The sequence below is a fragment of the Apostichopus japonicus genome, chromosome 2 (assembly GCF_037975245.1).
Source record: "Apostichopus japonicus isolate 1M-3 chromosome 2, ASM3797524v1, whole genome shotgun sequence".
NCBI lineage: Eukaryota > Metazoa > Echinodermata > Holothuroidea > Aspidochirotida > Stichopodidae > Apostichopus > Apostichopus japonicus.
In genome coordinates, this window is record NC_092562.1 from 6,779,265 (window position 1) to 6,794,291 (window position 15,027).

The 15,027-nt window shown below is 35.2% G+C and overlaps 1 protein-coding gene across 1 annotated transcript in view; it reads right to left on the bottom strand.

Moving 5' to 3' along the window:
- The window catches only part of LOC139976726 (glutathione peroxidase 7-like), a 17,046-nt gene continuing 2,019 nt past the window's right edge, over window positions 1-15,027 (bottom strand). The window contains exons 4-5 of the mRNA XM_071985414.1: window positions 12,229-12,490; window positions 1-9,876 (exon numbers count right to left, since the gene is read on the bottom strand). Of these exons, the coding sequence (XP_071841515.1) occupies window positions 9,722-9,876; window positions 12,229-12,490 (417 nt within the window). The 3' untranslated portion in view covers window positions 1-9,721. The remainder of the gene's footprint in view (window positions 9,877-12,228; window positions 12,491-15,027) is intronic.

The following is a 15,027-nucleotide window of genomic DNA, read 5'->3' on the forward strand; positions in this document are numbered from 1 at the left end:
TCTGTTTTTATGAGTATATTCTATATATCATTTTTGACACAAATCACCCAGTCAACACACAAGGCAAGTTAATAGTGGCACACACGTACATCAGCACATGCATGGTAACAACTCATCACAAAACGGCAGATACAATACTGAAGACAATAAGCACCATCAGAATCGTTAGTTACAAAGTATGTTACTTTTATCTGCTTATCATAACAAATGTCGATTTTAACGTAGTTTAACTTTGATAGAAATACTTCTAGTCTACATATGAGGAAGTGTTAGGTCACAAAATCTCATGTGGGGGATAGACGATGTAAAAATATGCTCAAATGGCGGACTAAACTTCAAAATGTTTCATTTCATATGTAAGCAATTCAATCAATATTGGCAAATGAAACGCAGCCCAAGTTGTTAAGTTACAGAAAAAAAAAAAGTCATATGGGAGAAAGATATACGGCAACCTAGTATTAAATTGGTCCAAATTCAACAAGCACTTCATCCCCCACCCCTGTTTTTACTTGTTTAATATCAGTTTCCTGAATATTTGAAACTCGTAACCATGTCAGTGCGCTAAATGAGTGTCACTTAAACTAAGAATGAAGTAAACAGATTGTGCGCGGACAGTACCCTGTAATGTAATGTAATATTCACAGGATTTCTGTGATATTAAATAACGAATTAATTTGAACATGAAAGTACTTGTAAGAAGTGACAGAAGGAATAAAATGATACTACTGAAATCAATCTAATTGAAAACCATTATGAACATTAATCATGAATATATAATCATGAATAAACAGGGAAGAAACTGAAGGTAATAAATATTGTAAAGAAGAATTAAACAAAAACTAATAAATTATAGGTAAACAGTAAAGCTATAAAAAGGCTGCACTATGGTGAAAGGTTGGATGGAGACACACATACCAAAATAACACAATAGTGAGATCTAAGGAAGCCACAATAAATATTAATAGGGTGATAGGTTGGAGGAAGACACACATTCCAACAAAACAAAACACAATGAGTGAACTATAAAGGAAGCAACAATATAGACTAATAGGGTGATAGGTTCGATGGAGACACACATACCAAAACAACACAATGGTGAGATATGCAGGAAGCAACAATATAGACTGCTACAATCGCGGGTTGGATAGAAACAAAGGCAGCAAAACATCAAGTTAGCTCTCTAAGGTAAAATATTCTCATGAAAACTTACTAAATTGCCCACATAAATAGTACCCTGTTCAGCAAGTAGGAAGTAAAGTTAATTTAAAAGAAACACAAAAGTGTACCGTAGAGTTATAGTTGGTACTGTAGATGGCAGTGAGTATACATGAATATGTAGAAGAGTAACCATTAGCACCATCATTACAACATCTAAGTTTGAACGGTTAATCTCCTCAGTCACACATAGTACATGAGACGGAATATCCAGCACAACAAGGCAATGTATACCGCTCAAAATGTCTATCATAAACCATACATTATGCAAAAAAAAAAATATGAATGACTTTCTTACTGAGAGAATTCACTTACTTGTCCAATTCTCCTGCTTGTTTAAGAACTGAATACTTTTTAATATATGAATGCTCTTGTTCAAATTAGAGGTAACACTCATGGTATCAACATTGTAACCGTTGCATTACTAAGACTTTAATAGCACATTCAACATCACAAGCAAGTCTTTCGGGACTGACAGTATAAACACAGAAGTCTTGGTGAATTCTCTGAAGGTCAAACCAAAAACATGATAGCTGACCAATTTTGGGTTTTCACCAAAAAAAGATATCAGAAAGAATTAATCTTCTCTCCAAACCCTTTAATGTTTCGAGTAATCATTATAATTACAGCCTTCCAAAGAATATAAGCCTGGTAATTAAGAGAGGGTTAATATAAAATGTTATAACCCTTGTATAAACATACAGAAAAGATACTGTAAGTCTAATGATACACCTATGGACATAAACAAATAACATGATGTTATACCATTAAGAGATTACAATTACCAATGACAAAATAACAGAACTGGAGAGTACAGCATTACCAAGATTTAAGTGTTAGATGGGTAAGTGTGTATCATTACTCTGAAACAAATTTAATTTAAGAACAACAAAAAATATGGATGGATGATCCTTAGTGAAATAAAATCACATGAAAAGATGGAAATTTAATGAGTCACTACATTTCATGAACTAAATCTAAAATGAATTATCTTTCAAAACCTTACCCATTTCTAATTGACTTGATGAAACTAAACAATGTTTTGATACCACTACAATGTTTGGTAATGATGAGAGTTTTCCTGATTGAAGCAAAAGGACTAGCTATGGATGCTTCAAAAAACCAAACTTCCTGCACTGAATTTGTTCCAGGTAATGACAGGTAAAGGGTGGAAAAAGATGACTTGGATCATAACAGAGAGTGTCCCATTAGATATTTTATGTTTGAATACTAAGCCTGCAAAACCAACCTATCACAGAATCATTCAGGTTAAGGATATATGTCGAATTGAGGAGATGTAGTAACATTCAAAATAGATTTGATATTAAAGGATTAACATTTCAATATTGGCAAGATTGACAGAAATTTCAAAGACACAATTAAAATGTAAGTCTTGAGGCAAACATTTAAGGATGATAATTGTGTTAGGGGATTTAAACCAATTGATGATTGGTATTAAGTAAGCATCCCAATTAATGTACCTTCTGAGCTATACCCTTCTGGGTGGGCAAACTCATTTTACAACTAGCACAAAAGAAGACTATGAACATCATTATATATGCCTGACACTGCAAACCACTTACATTTTTTCATATACTGTAATTTTATTTCTAATATTTAATCTGTCAGAAAGCTGCACAAACTATTTTTTGACTATTTGTACAATTTTAATAAGCAGCTCACTTGGCTGTAAGGTTTTCAGGTTTGCACACCATTATAAACTTTGCACCCACATATTTAGACACATATATTTTACACAAACATGTTTTTGAAAAGAGCATAGCTTGCACAACATGAAAATTTAACACATCGACCGCCAGAGCTGGAGAGAACCTGATGATCTCTTATTTAATGGTATAACACTACATTACACAGCTGGAGGGAACAATGAACACGATGATCTCTTATTTAATGGTATAACACTACATTGCACTGCTGGAGGGTACAATGACTCTTATTTAATGGTATAACACTGCATTACACTGCTGGAGGGAACAATGAACACGATGATCTCTTATTTAATGGTATAACACTGCATTACACTGCTGGAGGGAACAATGATCCAGATGATCTCTTATTTAATGGTATAACACTACATTACACTGCTGGAGGGTACAATGATCCTGATGATCTCTTATTTAATGGTATAACACTGCATTACACCGCTGGAGGGAACAATGATCCAGATGATCTCTTATTTAATGGTATAACACTACAATGCACCGCTGGAGGGAACAATGATCCAGATGATCTCTTATTTAATGGTATAACACTACATTGCACCCCTGGAGGGAACAATGATCCAGATGATCTCTTATTTAATGGTATAACACTACATTGCACCCCTGGAGGGAACAATGATCCAGATGATCTCTTATTTAATGGTATAACACTACATTGCACTGCTGGAGGGTACAATGATCCCGATGATCTCTTATTTAATGGTATAACACTACAGGTACATTACACTGCTGGAGGGTACAATGATCCCGATGATCTCTTATTTAATGGTATAACACTACAATGCACCGCTGGAGGGAACAATGATCCCGATGATCTCTTATTTAATGGTATAACACTACAATGCACCGCTGGAGGGAACAATGATCCCGATGATCTCTTATTTAATGGTATAACACTACATTACACCGCTGGAGGGTACAATGATCCCGATGATCTCTTATTTAATGGTATAACACTACATTACACCGCTGGAGGGAACAATGATCTCTATGATCTCTTATTTAATGGTATAACACTACATTACACTGCTGGAGGGAACAATGATCCCGATGATCTCTTATTTAATGGTATAACACTACATTACACTGCTGGAGGGAACAATGATCCTCATGATCTCTTATATAATGGTATAACACTACAATGCACTGCTGGAGGGAACAATGATCCCGATGATCTCTTATTTAATGGTATAACACTACAGGTACATTACACTGCTGGAGGGTACAATGATCCAGATGATCTCTTATTTAATGGTATAACACTACATTACACCGCTGGAGGGAACAATGATCACAATGATCTCTTATTTAATGGTATAACACTGCATTACACCGCTGGAGGGAACAATTATCCCGATGATCTCTTATGGTATAACACTACATTACACTGCTGGAGGGTACAATGAACATGATGATCTCTTATTTAATGGTATAACACTGTATTACACCACTGGAGGGTACAATGAACACGATGATCTCTTATTTAATGGTATAACACTACATTACACTTGAAGAGTTGCACAGCCTATACAACAGAAGTACACATATACAAATGTGAGTCTAATAGCTTTAAGTATGATTGAGAACATATCTGTAATACTACTACTACTACTCTATAAGAAGCGACTACAAAGCCTACAAGTAGGCATAAATAAACAACTTTTGGCAAATTAACATCATAAAGAAAATGAGCTGCTAAATGGCCAGATTGAATGGCCAGAAACAATATCACATCATTAGCTATGCAGCTGACCCGCCAAATATCGATGCAAACCAACACTCATCATTATTTCAAACTAGATACTGAAAACCGAGACAGAAAATTTACAAACCATTTAGATCATTTAAGATTAAACATCATCAGTATTATTATCCCAAAATATGCTAGAAAGTCATATGGATGGCCACTCATTTCAAACCAGTTTTATGGCAGCATCAGGGTAAATTCCTCTTCGTTTGGATATTTGGCTCACTTGTCTAATTAAAGGCTTGTTCTAAATATCTGGGATTAATTCAATTGGAGGGTCAGCATAGGCGTAGGAGCCCAACTTGATTTGGGGGGGGGGGGGGCTGTAACGACTTGCCCTAAAATATGACCAATTTTTCGTGATTGGTGCGCGTCCAACATCTTAATGCGCATATCATATAGGCATGCATCGGTTGTTACACCGCATGCCAATTACATACAATCATTTGCCGTCTTATTACCCTTCCATATTGGTTATAATTATTGAGGAAGTCGCTACAATAATAATGATCATAATAATATCAGTATAACCATTGAAAAACACATTGCAAATAATTTTTCTTTCAGTAGGTGCCCGAAAAATTCTCAGCATATTGCCCAAATTTTCACAAAAAGTTTTGGTTGGGGGCTGCAGCCCCCCGGCCTCCTATGCCTATGAGGGTCACAACCTATGGGTAGGTACATTTGAAAAAACAATTTTACACATTTTGCCAGTGATTGTTCCCAGAAATGTTTAATATACATGTATATGATGTGGTTTCCTTGTTCTCCCTGCACTATCACTTAGGCAGCTCAATAAACTTTCATGGTTACAAGAAACGCAACTTTTACAGATATGTTGAAAATTTGTGCCTGCATTATGCCAACCTTATGCGAGAATATCATTATTGTTTTTTATTTCAATTTTTTTAAAATAATTTTGCAATAATTTGGTTTCTAGAATACTAGGTTGATGCAATAACTTACTGTACTGATTTAAACATGACCACCCCCTACTACATCAAACATGTACAAGCAAAATTCAATCATAAACTTTTTGTCCAAATGACAATTACAGACAACTCAAGGGTGGGTCAACAAAATAAACAACTCCCAAAACTCTCTAAAATGCAAACACCATTTGAGTCAATTTGTGCTTACAATTGAAGGAGCAGAAAAATAGCAAAAACCCTCATTTTCTTTTTCTTTTAGAGAGAACTGACAACACTTCAAAGACTGCTTTATTGATATGCTCTTGAGAGGTTACTTGTAGAAAGCTCTGATAATTGGCTCAAGTTCAAACTACATTACCAGACATGACCAGGTATGTATTTCCGGTTCCCACAGAAAGTCAACTGAAGAAAACAATTTTGAGCTACTTCCTATAATGATTCCAAGTTGCAAATTGATTTAATGTCAAAGAGTGGTTGAGCTTGATAATGAGAAAAACTTGTGACTTGCCTCAACATTAATTCTCACCATCATTGAAGAATCCAAATTCAGGAAATGTTTTTGCAACACCCTCTTTACCCATATACTATAGATCCTTGGGTCAACTTGATTAACTTAATATCCCAGATCTTCTAACCACAAAGAGCAAACACATGTGAGCTTAACCTACATAATAGATTCCAGTTTTATAATGACCTCTATTAATAGCCAGCATCATTTTACCCAAACAACAAAATTTGAAATGTTAAAAAATTGTGACCTTCAAAGTTGCGCCGGTCACTAAATTATGTTTTTTTCTTTTTCTTTTAGCCTTTGAAGAAGATCCTGCTAGGATCGAAACGTCAGGCCAACTTACTTTTACACATTCTCTTACACAGGCTCTCTAGTGGATACGCAGTTTGCTAACAGTTTTATCTTATTTTTATTTTGACTAAATAATTACCTCAACTTTTTATCAATTTTGATTATTTATTATCACTTTTAATTACTTTGAAATTCTGTGATTATGGGTACTGAAAACACAAATCTTTAGCAAAATATTCTGTCAGCAATTTTAATAGTACAACCTGGACAGCAAAAAATAGAGTACAAATCAGCATAGCAGATCTGAGAATCCAGCCTTTGAGCCAAGTGCTTCCTTCCATCTTTGAAGTTAATACAATTTTGGAATGCAAAGGTTAAGCAACAAGGGGCTGGTGTCAAGATAAGTGACAGTGAATGTTTCATGGTGGATGATAGTGAAGTATTTCCTCTGGATATCAAATACAGAGATGATGATATTCCCATCACACCAACCCATCAATCAGATCAATATGTATGTGTAGTACTACAGTTAAACTCAGTATGGAGCTGGATTAAACTCTTATGACTTGATCCAACCAAATGAATATTGCATTAAAGACAAGTCATGTATATCAGTCTATCTGATTTGAGACACAGAGTGACAGTGAAGGAGATCACTTACAAGAAAGCTTTGTAGGGGATTGACTCTAACTGATCAAACATTGCAAAGACATATATAAAGGCATTGGATGTGAAGTTATATCAGTTTGCTGCATGATATGTTTAATAACCTCCAGAAAATCTCAGCAAAGTGACTAAAACACTCCCGATAAGCTAGCTGAGAAAATTTTTGGAGGTAACAAATAAAATTTGTTGTTGTCAATTGACTATAAGGCAAGAGCTAATTTGCTCTCAGAGCTATGAATCAGTCTGGAATAATTTACATTATTATTATATTTTTTATTACCAGTTTCACGATTTATGAACAATGTTTGTTAAAAAAAAATATCTTCAAAAACTTTTCTACATGTTCTTGGAAAATACTTTGTACATAATGGAATGATCAATATGAATGGATTTACCTTGTTGCAAATTTACAATTTTAAGTTAGTCCTTTTGCAACAAAAATATCTGTGTTTCCTTTTCTTAGTTTTGCAGAAATTGGCAGGATTTCAAGCACCCTCAAAAATACTTTAAGAAAAGTAGCTAGCAAGAAATAGGTCTGCACAGACACAGGCAACATAAAGCTAGTGTTAATTGTTTACGGAATCACGTGTTTCCTCCACACATGGGTGTATTAAAACTATGGAATCACATGTTTTCTCCACACATGGGTGTATTTCAAGTAAAGCTACATGGAGTCAGTGTTTCCTCCACACTTGGGTATATTTCAAGTAAAACTATGAAGTCATGTATTTCTTCCACACATGGGTGTATTTCAAGTAAAGCTACATGGAATCAAGTGTTTCCTCCACACTTGGGTATATTTCAAGTAAAACTATGGAGTCATGTATTTCTTCCACACATGGGTGTATTTCAAGTAAAGCTATGGAATCAAGTGCTTCCTCCACACTTGGGTATATTTCAAGTAAAACTATGGAGTCATGTATTTCTTCCACACATGGGTGTATTTCAAGTAAAGCTATGGAATCAAGTGCTTCCTCCACACTTGGGTATATTTCAAGTAAAACTATGGAGTCATGTATTTCCTCCATACATGGGTGTATTTCAAGTAAAGCTATGGAATCAAGTGCTTCCTCCACACTTGGGTATATTTCAAGTAAAACTATGTAGCCATGTATTTCCTACATACATGGGTGTATTTCAAGTAAAGCTATGGAATCAAGTGTTTCCTCCACACTTGGGTATATTTCAAGTAAAACTATGGAGTCATGTATTTCCTCCATACATGGGTATATTTCAAGTAAAGCTATGGAATCAAGTGTTTCCTCCACACTTGGGTATATTTCAAGTAAAACTATGGAGTCATGTATTTCCTCCATACATGGGTGTATTTCAAGTAAAGCTATGGAATCAAGTGTTTCCTCCACACTTGGGTATATTTCAAGTAAAACTATGGAGTCATGTATTTCCTCCATACATGGGTGTATTTCAAGTAAAGCTATGGAATCAAGTGTTTCCTCCACACTTGGGTATATTTCAAGTAAAACTATGGAGTCATGTATTTCCTCCATACATGGGTATATTTCAAGTAAAGCTATGGAATCAAGTGTTTCCTCCACACTTGGGTATATTTCAAGTAAAACTATGGAGTCATGTATTTCCTCCATACATGGGTGTATTTCAAGTAAAGCTATGAAATCAAGTGTTTCCTCCACACTTGGGTATATTTCAAGTCAAACTATAAAGTCAAGTATTTCCTCCACACTTTGGTGTATTACACAAATTTGAATGCAAAAGCATTTCAGCTGATTGGGAAGAAAATATTTTAGTAAAAATTGCGATCATAAATTAATGGATACCCTCAACATAACTATGACGTCCACATGGCCCTTTAATGTAACATAAATAATTTGATTCCGCTCAACATAACTAAGAGGTCCACATGGCCCTTTAATATAACATGAATAACTGGATACCCCTCAATGTAACTAAGAGGTCCACATGGCCCTCTTATGTAACATACATAACTGGATACCCCTTAACATAAAGTTCTAAGAGGTCCACATGGCCCTCTAATGTAACATTAATAACTACATACCCATCAAATAAACTAATAGGTCAACATTGCCCTTTAATGTTATATTAATAACTGGATACCCCTCCAACCATTAAGGTCTATGTAACCCTTTAATGTAACATAAATAACTGGATACCCCAGAACCTAACTCAGATGTCCACATGGCCCTTTCAAAAGTTGAGAGTGATAGAATAAAACTGCAGCACACTCAAATCAACATGCAGCTTTAAAGTTGAAGAAAGGACAAAAATATCTATCCTTTAAAATGGTTTTCCATATGTCTGATATTAAAGATGGGAAAACTAGTTATTCATTATAATACCATGTAGATAACATCAGCACTCAAACGTCCATCCATTTTGGTTTGTCTAATCTTGTACACTACTAACAGGACACTTGCTTGGATCATTTTAACAAAACACAACCAGATCGATGATCCTTAAAACTTAAGACTTCTTGAATAAAAACATTGTGTTTTCATTTGGCCTCTCATGAAAAGCATATTCAAAATATACATAACTAGATATGTATATATCTGTAACTCTTTTATGAGACTCATGATCTAAAATCTTGGAATAACAGCATTCCAGTCTTGTGTGAGATTTACAACTCATCTCTTGGTGACATCTGTGTGGCAGCCTCTAAGAATTGGTCCAGCTCTTCAATGGTAACCCAGGGACCCCAGCCATCAATGACACTTCCATCGGGAGCTATTAAATACTTCCAAAAGTTCCACGTTGGTTCCTTGTCAGCAGAATCTGAAGCAAGCAAAATAAGAGATGTATGATTCAAAACCTATGGAATGATTAAGCGTCTCTTTTCCGGAGAGAGGTCTCGTTTCCCGCTTTTTTCAGAAACTTTTTATTTTCACGTTATTTTCAAGTGAATTGCTTACCCTGTAAGAGCAATTATGGGCTAATAACAATGGCATTCTGAATTCCCAAATTTTTACCAGTCATAATTCAGGTGGGGGGGGGGGTCAAGCATTGATTCACTCGTTAACAGGTTATAATTTATCCAGTATCTCATCACAAAATGGTCACATTGCTGGATACAAGCTCAAATATGTATAGAACTTTTGCCTGTACACAGGGAACCATGTGGTACTTATTATGGGACAAAATTAAGAGCCTTCCAAACTGACCTGATTAATATTAACCTGACGCCGTATGCAACATCCTGTGTGCACACGTTAATTGTTCACTGATTCTTCTTCCAAAGTGTGCATTATTTATACAGTACGATGCAGAGTCCTTTAAGAAACCTTAACTTAACATGTAAAGTACTTCCATATGCTTGTGTATATAGGCACAAGAAGGCACAAGAAACTTTGAAAACAATTGTAATTGTTCCAGCAGTAACATTTTCAGGAGATTAATTCCTGCATGTTTGTTGGATAGATTATACTGTGATATTTCAGGTTGACAGGATATTTTGAATGGACCTTTTTTATTTTTGTTTCCTGAGATGGAAACGGTAATTGATTTCCAGTAGTCTCTACCTTAAATGAAAAAGAGAATTCATTGCCACATTTTGCATTTTGTATGAGAACTCTTTATGGTCATCTGACATCAGACAGTTCTTTTACTTGACAAATTAGATCCACATACCAAGTGTGAAGTTGATCAACTGTTACTTTTTGAGTTAGTCTTTACAAGATTTTCAGACTTTGACCTCTGTTGACCTTTGACCTCTAACAGCAAAACAACAGGCTTATTGTACTCAATAAGGTGAATCTATATTCCAAGTATGAAATAAACCAAGCTTGCTTTCTGAGTTAGAGAGTTTACAAAGTTATCAGACTTTGACCTCTGTGACCTCAATTTCCTCAAATGACGTTCAACTCCACAAAATATGATAGGCTTTTCTTGTAGTCAATCAAGTGGATCAAATATGTAGTAAGTCCAAGCTCATATTTTTGAGTTAGGGAGTTTACAAACAAAGGCAGCACAATCACATTACGTACCATCCGCAAAGATTCCTTTTGCTTTTGGCAAGGAATCAAACCTCAACTCCATATAAAGTTGATCATGAAAATTGGATGATATGCAATTTTTTAATTTAAAAAAAATTTTTTTTTTATTGACTGCCAATTTGAAAATTACGATAGGGCATGTCACATGGTCTGTCCAGCTGAAGTGTGGTTACCATTTAACTATTAATATGTGAGAGGAACAGCTGTTATCTGCTTATCAACTGTGCTGTAAAGAAAACGAGAGGAAGATTCTGCTCAGATCCTTCACACGAAAATGTGATCAATTCTTCTAAAGGTGCCTGCTGGTTCTTTGCAAGCAGTTCCCTCAGTAAGACCAGAGTAAGCAAAATGTTAGTTTAAATAACCAGGCCAATCACTGCACAGTCTTCTCAACCTAAGAGAGAGTCAGACCTACCACTGGAGAACCCACTTTGGCTTACCACGAGAAAATATCCCAGGAAATATGAACATGTCAACTATCTTCAGGAAACAACTGTTGGCTATTTATTAGTTCCTGCTATCATCAGTGTTGTGTAATATTGTCAATAGATTGCACTTTGATAGAGGAACGGAACAATAATGCACTGACTGGAAGCAATGAATTCAAGAATATAGTCTTGTGAGTATCCAACTGTGAGTCGGGTGTTGACCCCTATAAACCATTTCTATGAGCACTAGATATGTGCATCTCAAGTCACAGCACCATACGTACTGTACTGTACATAGTAAACAGGTGTTAACACTTCAGTTTCATTCTGGAACACAACTGGTAGGAAAGCAGCAGGGAGGCAATTCAATATAATTCAGCTTTTGGCATACTTATCAGTAAATCAGAAAGCAAAAGGGATTGGACATTCTTGTATATAACCATGGAGGTACCTCCATGATATAACAAACAAAGTACAGCATTTCTGTCACCAAGTGATGTAATACTATACACAGTCAGTTTATTTATGTTGCTCAACCTTTTTCAAAGGAAGAGAAAGGATAGGTTTTAATTCAACAATTTTACATAACTACCTGAAATAGAAGGTTTTAATTCAATAATTTTACAAACTACCTGAAAGAGAAGATTTTCATTCAACAATATCATATCACCTGAATTGAAGGTTTTAATTCAACAATTTTACATTACCTGAAAGAAAGTCAAAGATTGGATCTGCATTGTCACCAACAACATCAACTTTGTTGAAAAGAAGATAGTTTCCAGGGTATTTGGTTTGAATAAAGTCTTGGATTTCCTCAATAGTTCCAGGTTCTTGGTTTCCAAACTGATTGCATGGAAACAAAATAATGTTCAGTCTGTCTCCAAGCCTTGACTGGCTCAGCCTCATCAGTGAGGAGTAGTGGTTTTCTGTGAAACCACATTGACTGGCAACATTGACCACTAAGGATGGCTGTTGAGGAAATTAAAATGAAACTGATGAAAAAGTAAGATGAGATGTTTGTTTAGGGTATGGATGGTGGTGAAACAGGGACCAAATATGGAATAAATATTGATTGCTAACAGGCCCGAAGTCCAGTTTGAAGAAGTGAGAAAGTTAATTGACTTAGGAATTCTCTCAATAATGCAGCGATTGGTAAATTATCATATTGATGGTGAATGGTGTCCTAATTTATGGGTGGTAACTCTCAAATTTATATGTTCAGCAAAAAGAATACATCTTGCCAAATTATAACCAAAAACCATTAATAGCAATCAGCAATAACCATCTAGTGCCTAGACTTTAAAGATCGATGTCATCATCAATGTTACATTAAATGTGCATTGCAGCAAACAGAATTGTTAACTCTTTAGAAGAATAGTTGATACCGAAAATGATCTACGTTAAGTTGTTTCTCAACTGTATAGTAAAAGTAAATCTCAACTGTATAGTAAAATTGGTAAAAACCATTCAGTGAGCCATAAATACCAGCAGTATATATCTCAACACTAAAACATTTGACAAATATAGTCTTTGAAGTTTTTATTGAAGTGCCTTCTATGAAACAAAGAGTTGATTTAGGTTACTGTGCTAAAGCTAATAGTGCTTGTAATCAAACTGGGGGTTCATGACCCAGTTAAGGGTCACTAACAAACTAAGGAGGGTTGCAAAAACAATTCAGAAGAAATTATATAAAATTGCAGATTACAGCATGAACATGAAGTAAAAAATCACAGAGTAATAACCAGTAAGAAGAATATTAAACTGACCTACTGTACTGTATGTGGCTACAACCATCTGGCTGCTCTTTATTAGCAAACAGATTGCTTCACCATTTGCTCCATGGTAGACAAATTTATGTGCCAATAAATAAAAAATGGAATGTTTCATTATGTTTCAGTTTTAATTCCATCTGTAAGTTTGTTTTGCCTGGTGTCTGTTATTATATATTTATATTTTAAGTAACAGATTGCGTTTCAAGAAATTCTAGGTAATGATCGAGTCAGGAACCTGATATCTTTCTTTTAAAAGCAAATCTCATACCGCATACATGCTACCTCCCGATCACTGTCAAATTCAATACAGAGTAATCAAGAGAATACAAAGTTAGTTAAAATCAATTTTAATACAAACTACTCGAAAGAGACTTAAATGAGATATATATGACCTGTACAGTAATGGTATACAGTAATTTGATTCTGTAATGTCAGGATCAGTTCTGGATCTCAATGACAGATTTAAGTAGAAAACCTACAACAAATTATTGAAAGTATAAGTATAACTTAAATTTGACCCAAACAAGCAAATTAAGTATCAGTAGATATGGTATGTTCAGTTAAACATAGAAACTTTTTTAATGACAAATTCTGGATCTTCCATGTCTCTCTTTCCACTATTCCTCAACATCCCCTACCTATACCCCCCCCCCCCACCCCTCTCCATTCAGTTTTTGCACATGAATGTATAGCAAGTTGATCAATCACATCATTATGGTTGTAGGACAATATACAGTGATGTTAGGCCACGCATACATTTGTTCCTTAAAATGTCCAAATTTCCATATCCAATGGGAATTGGGAAGAGTTGGGAAGGGGGATGTTAAAAAAAATGAGGAAACTGACAACACTCTGTTAGCTGACCAGCAATGATTTGTGGACCTAGTTGTGTTTATTTATGGTGTAGCATAAGAGAAGGAGCTATTATTGTAGCTGCATTCCAATGAGGTATAGTACAACTGCAGTAGCTAGGTAAAGTAAAATTAAAGTGTATAGCACATGTATCAATGACACTGCAGATCTGGGTTCTCTACATCCTGGTAATCTGAGATATCAATTTGTTGAGTGAAATTTGTCACTTTGTACAATTGAACATTACTTTCTTGAATTTATACAGTATGTCACTGAAGAGAAAACAATGTGGTTAATGGACACACATGCTCAGATCTTTCAGACAGTTCCTATACCATTCGAGACAGATGTTAGGGAAGTGGTCAAGTTGGTCAACGTACCACTACAGTACAGTAGCTGTCATATTCAATCAAGTTATATGTTCAGGATAGAGCATAAGCCCATTGATGATATGCTTTGATAATAGCTGGAATAATACTATATAGGGCATAAATGCCCTGTAAACTTGGAATGTATCACTACAAAAATTGGTGCATCAAGATATTCAAACCTTACTATGGTAAGGCAACTTTGCAGCTAAAATTTCACTAAAATGTTACTGTTTCGTTAATCACAATTATTCCCAAGTTCAAAATAAAATGCAATGTACTGTAATAACCGATGAATGCCTATATGATATGCACATTCAAATGTAGAACGCGTGCAGAGCACGTAAAAAAAAATTGGTTATAGTTTTCCAGCAAGTCGTTACAGCCCCCCCCCCCCCCCCCAAATCAAATTGGTCTCCTACGCCTATGAACCCTGTTGAAATTGGTAGGTACAGTAGCCATGTCTGCATGTTGAAAACAACTAGACTATGGTACTGGGAGAAGCAAGTGGAAG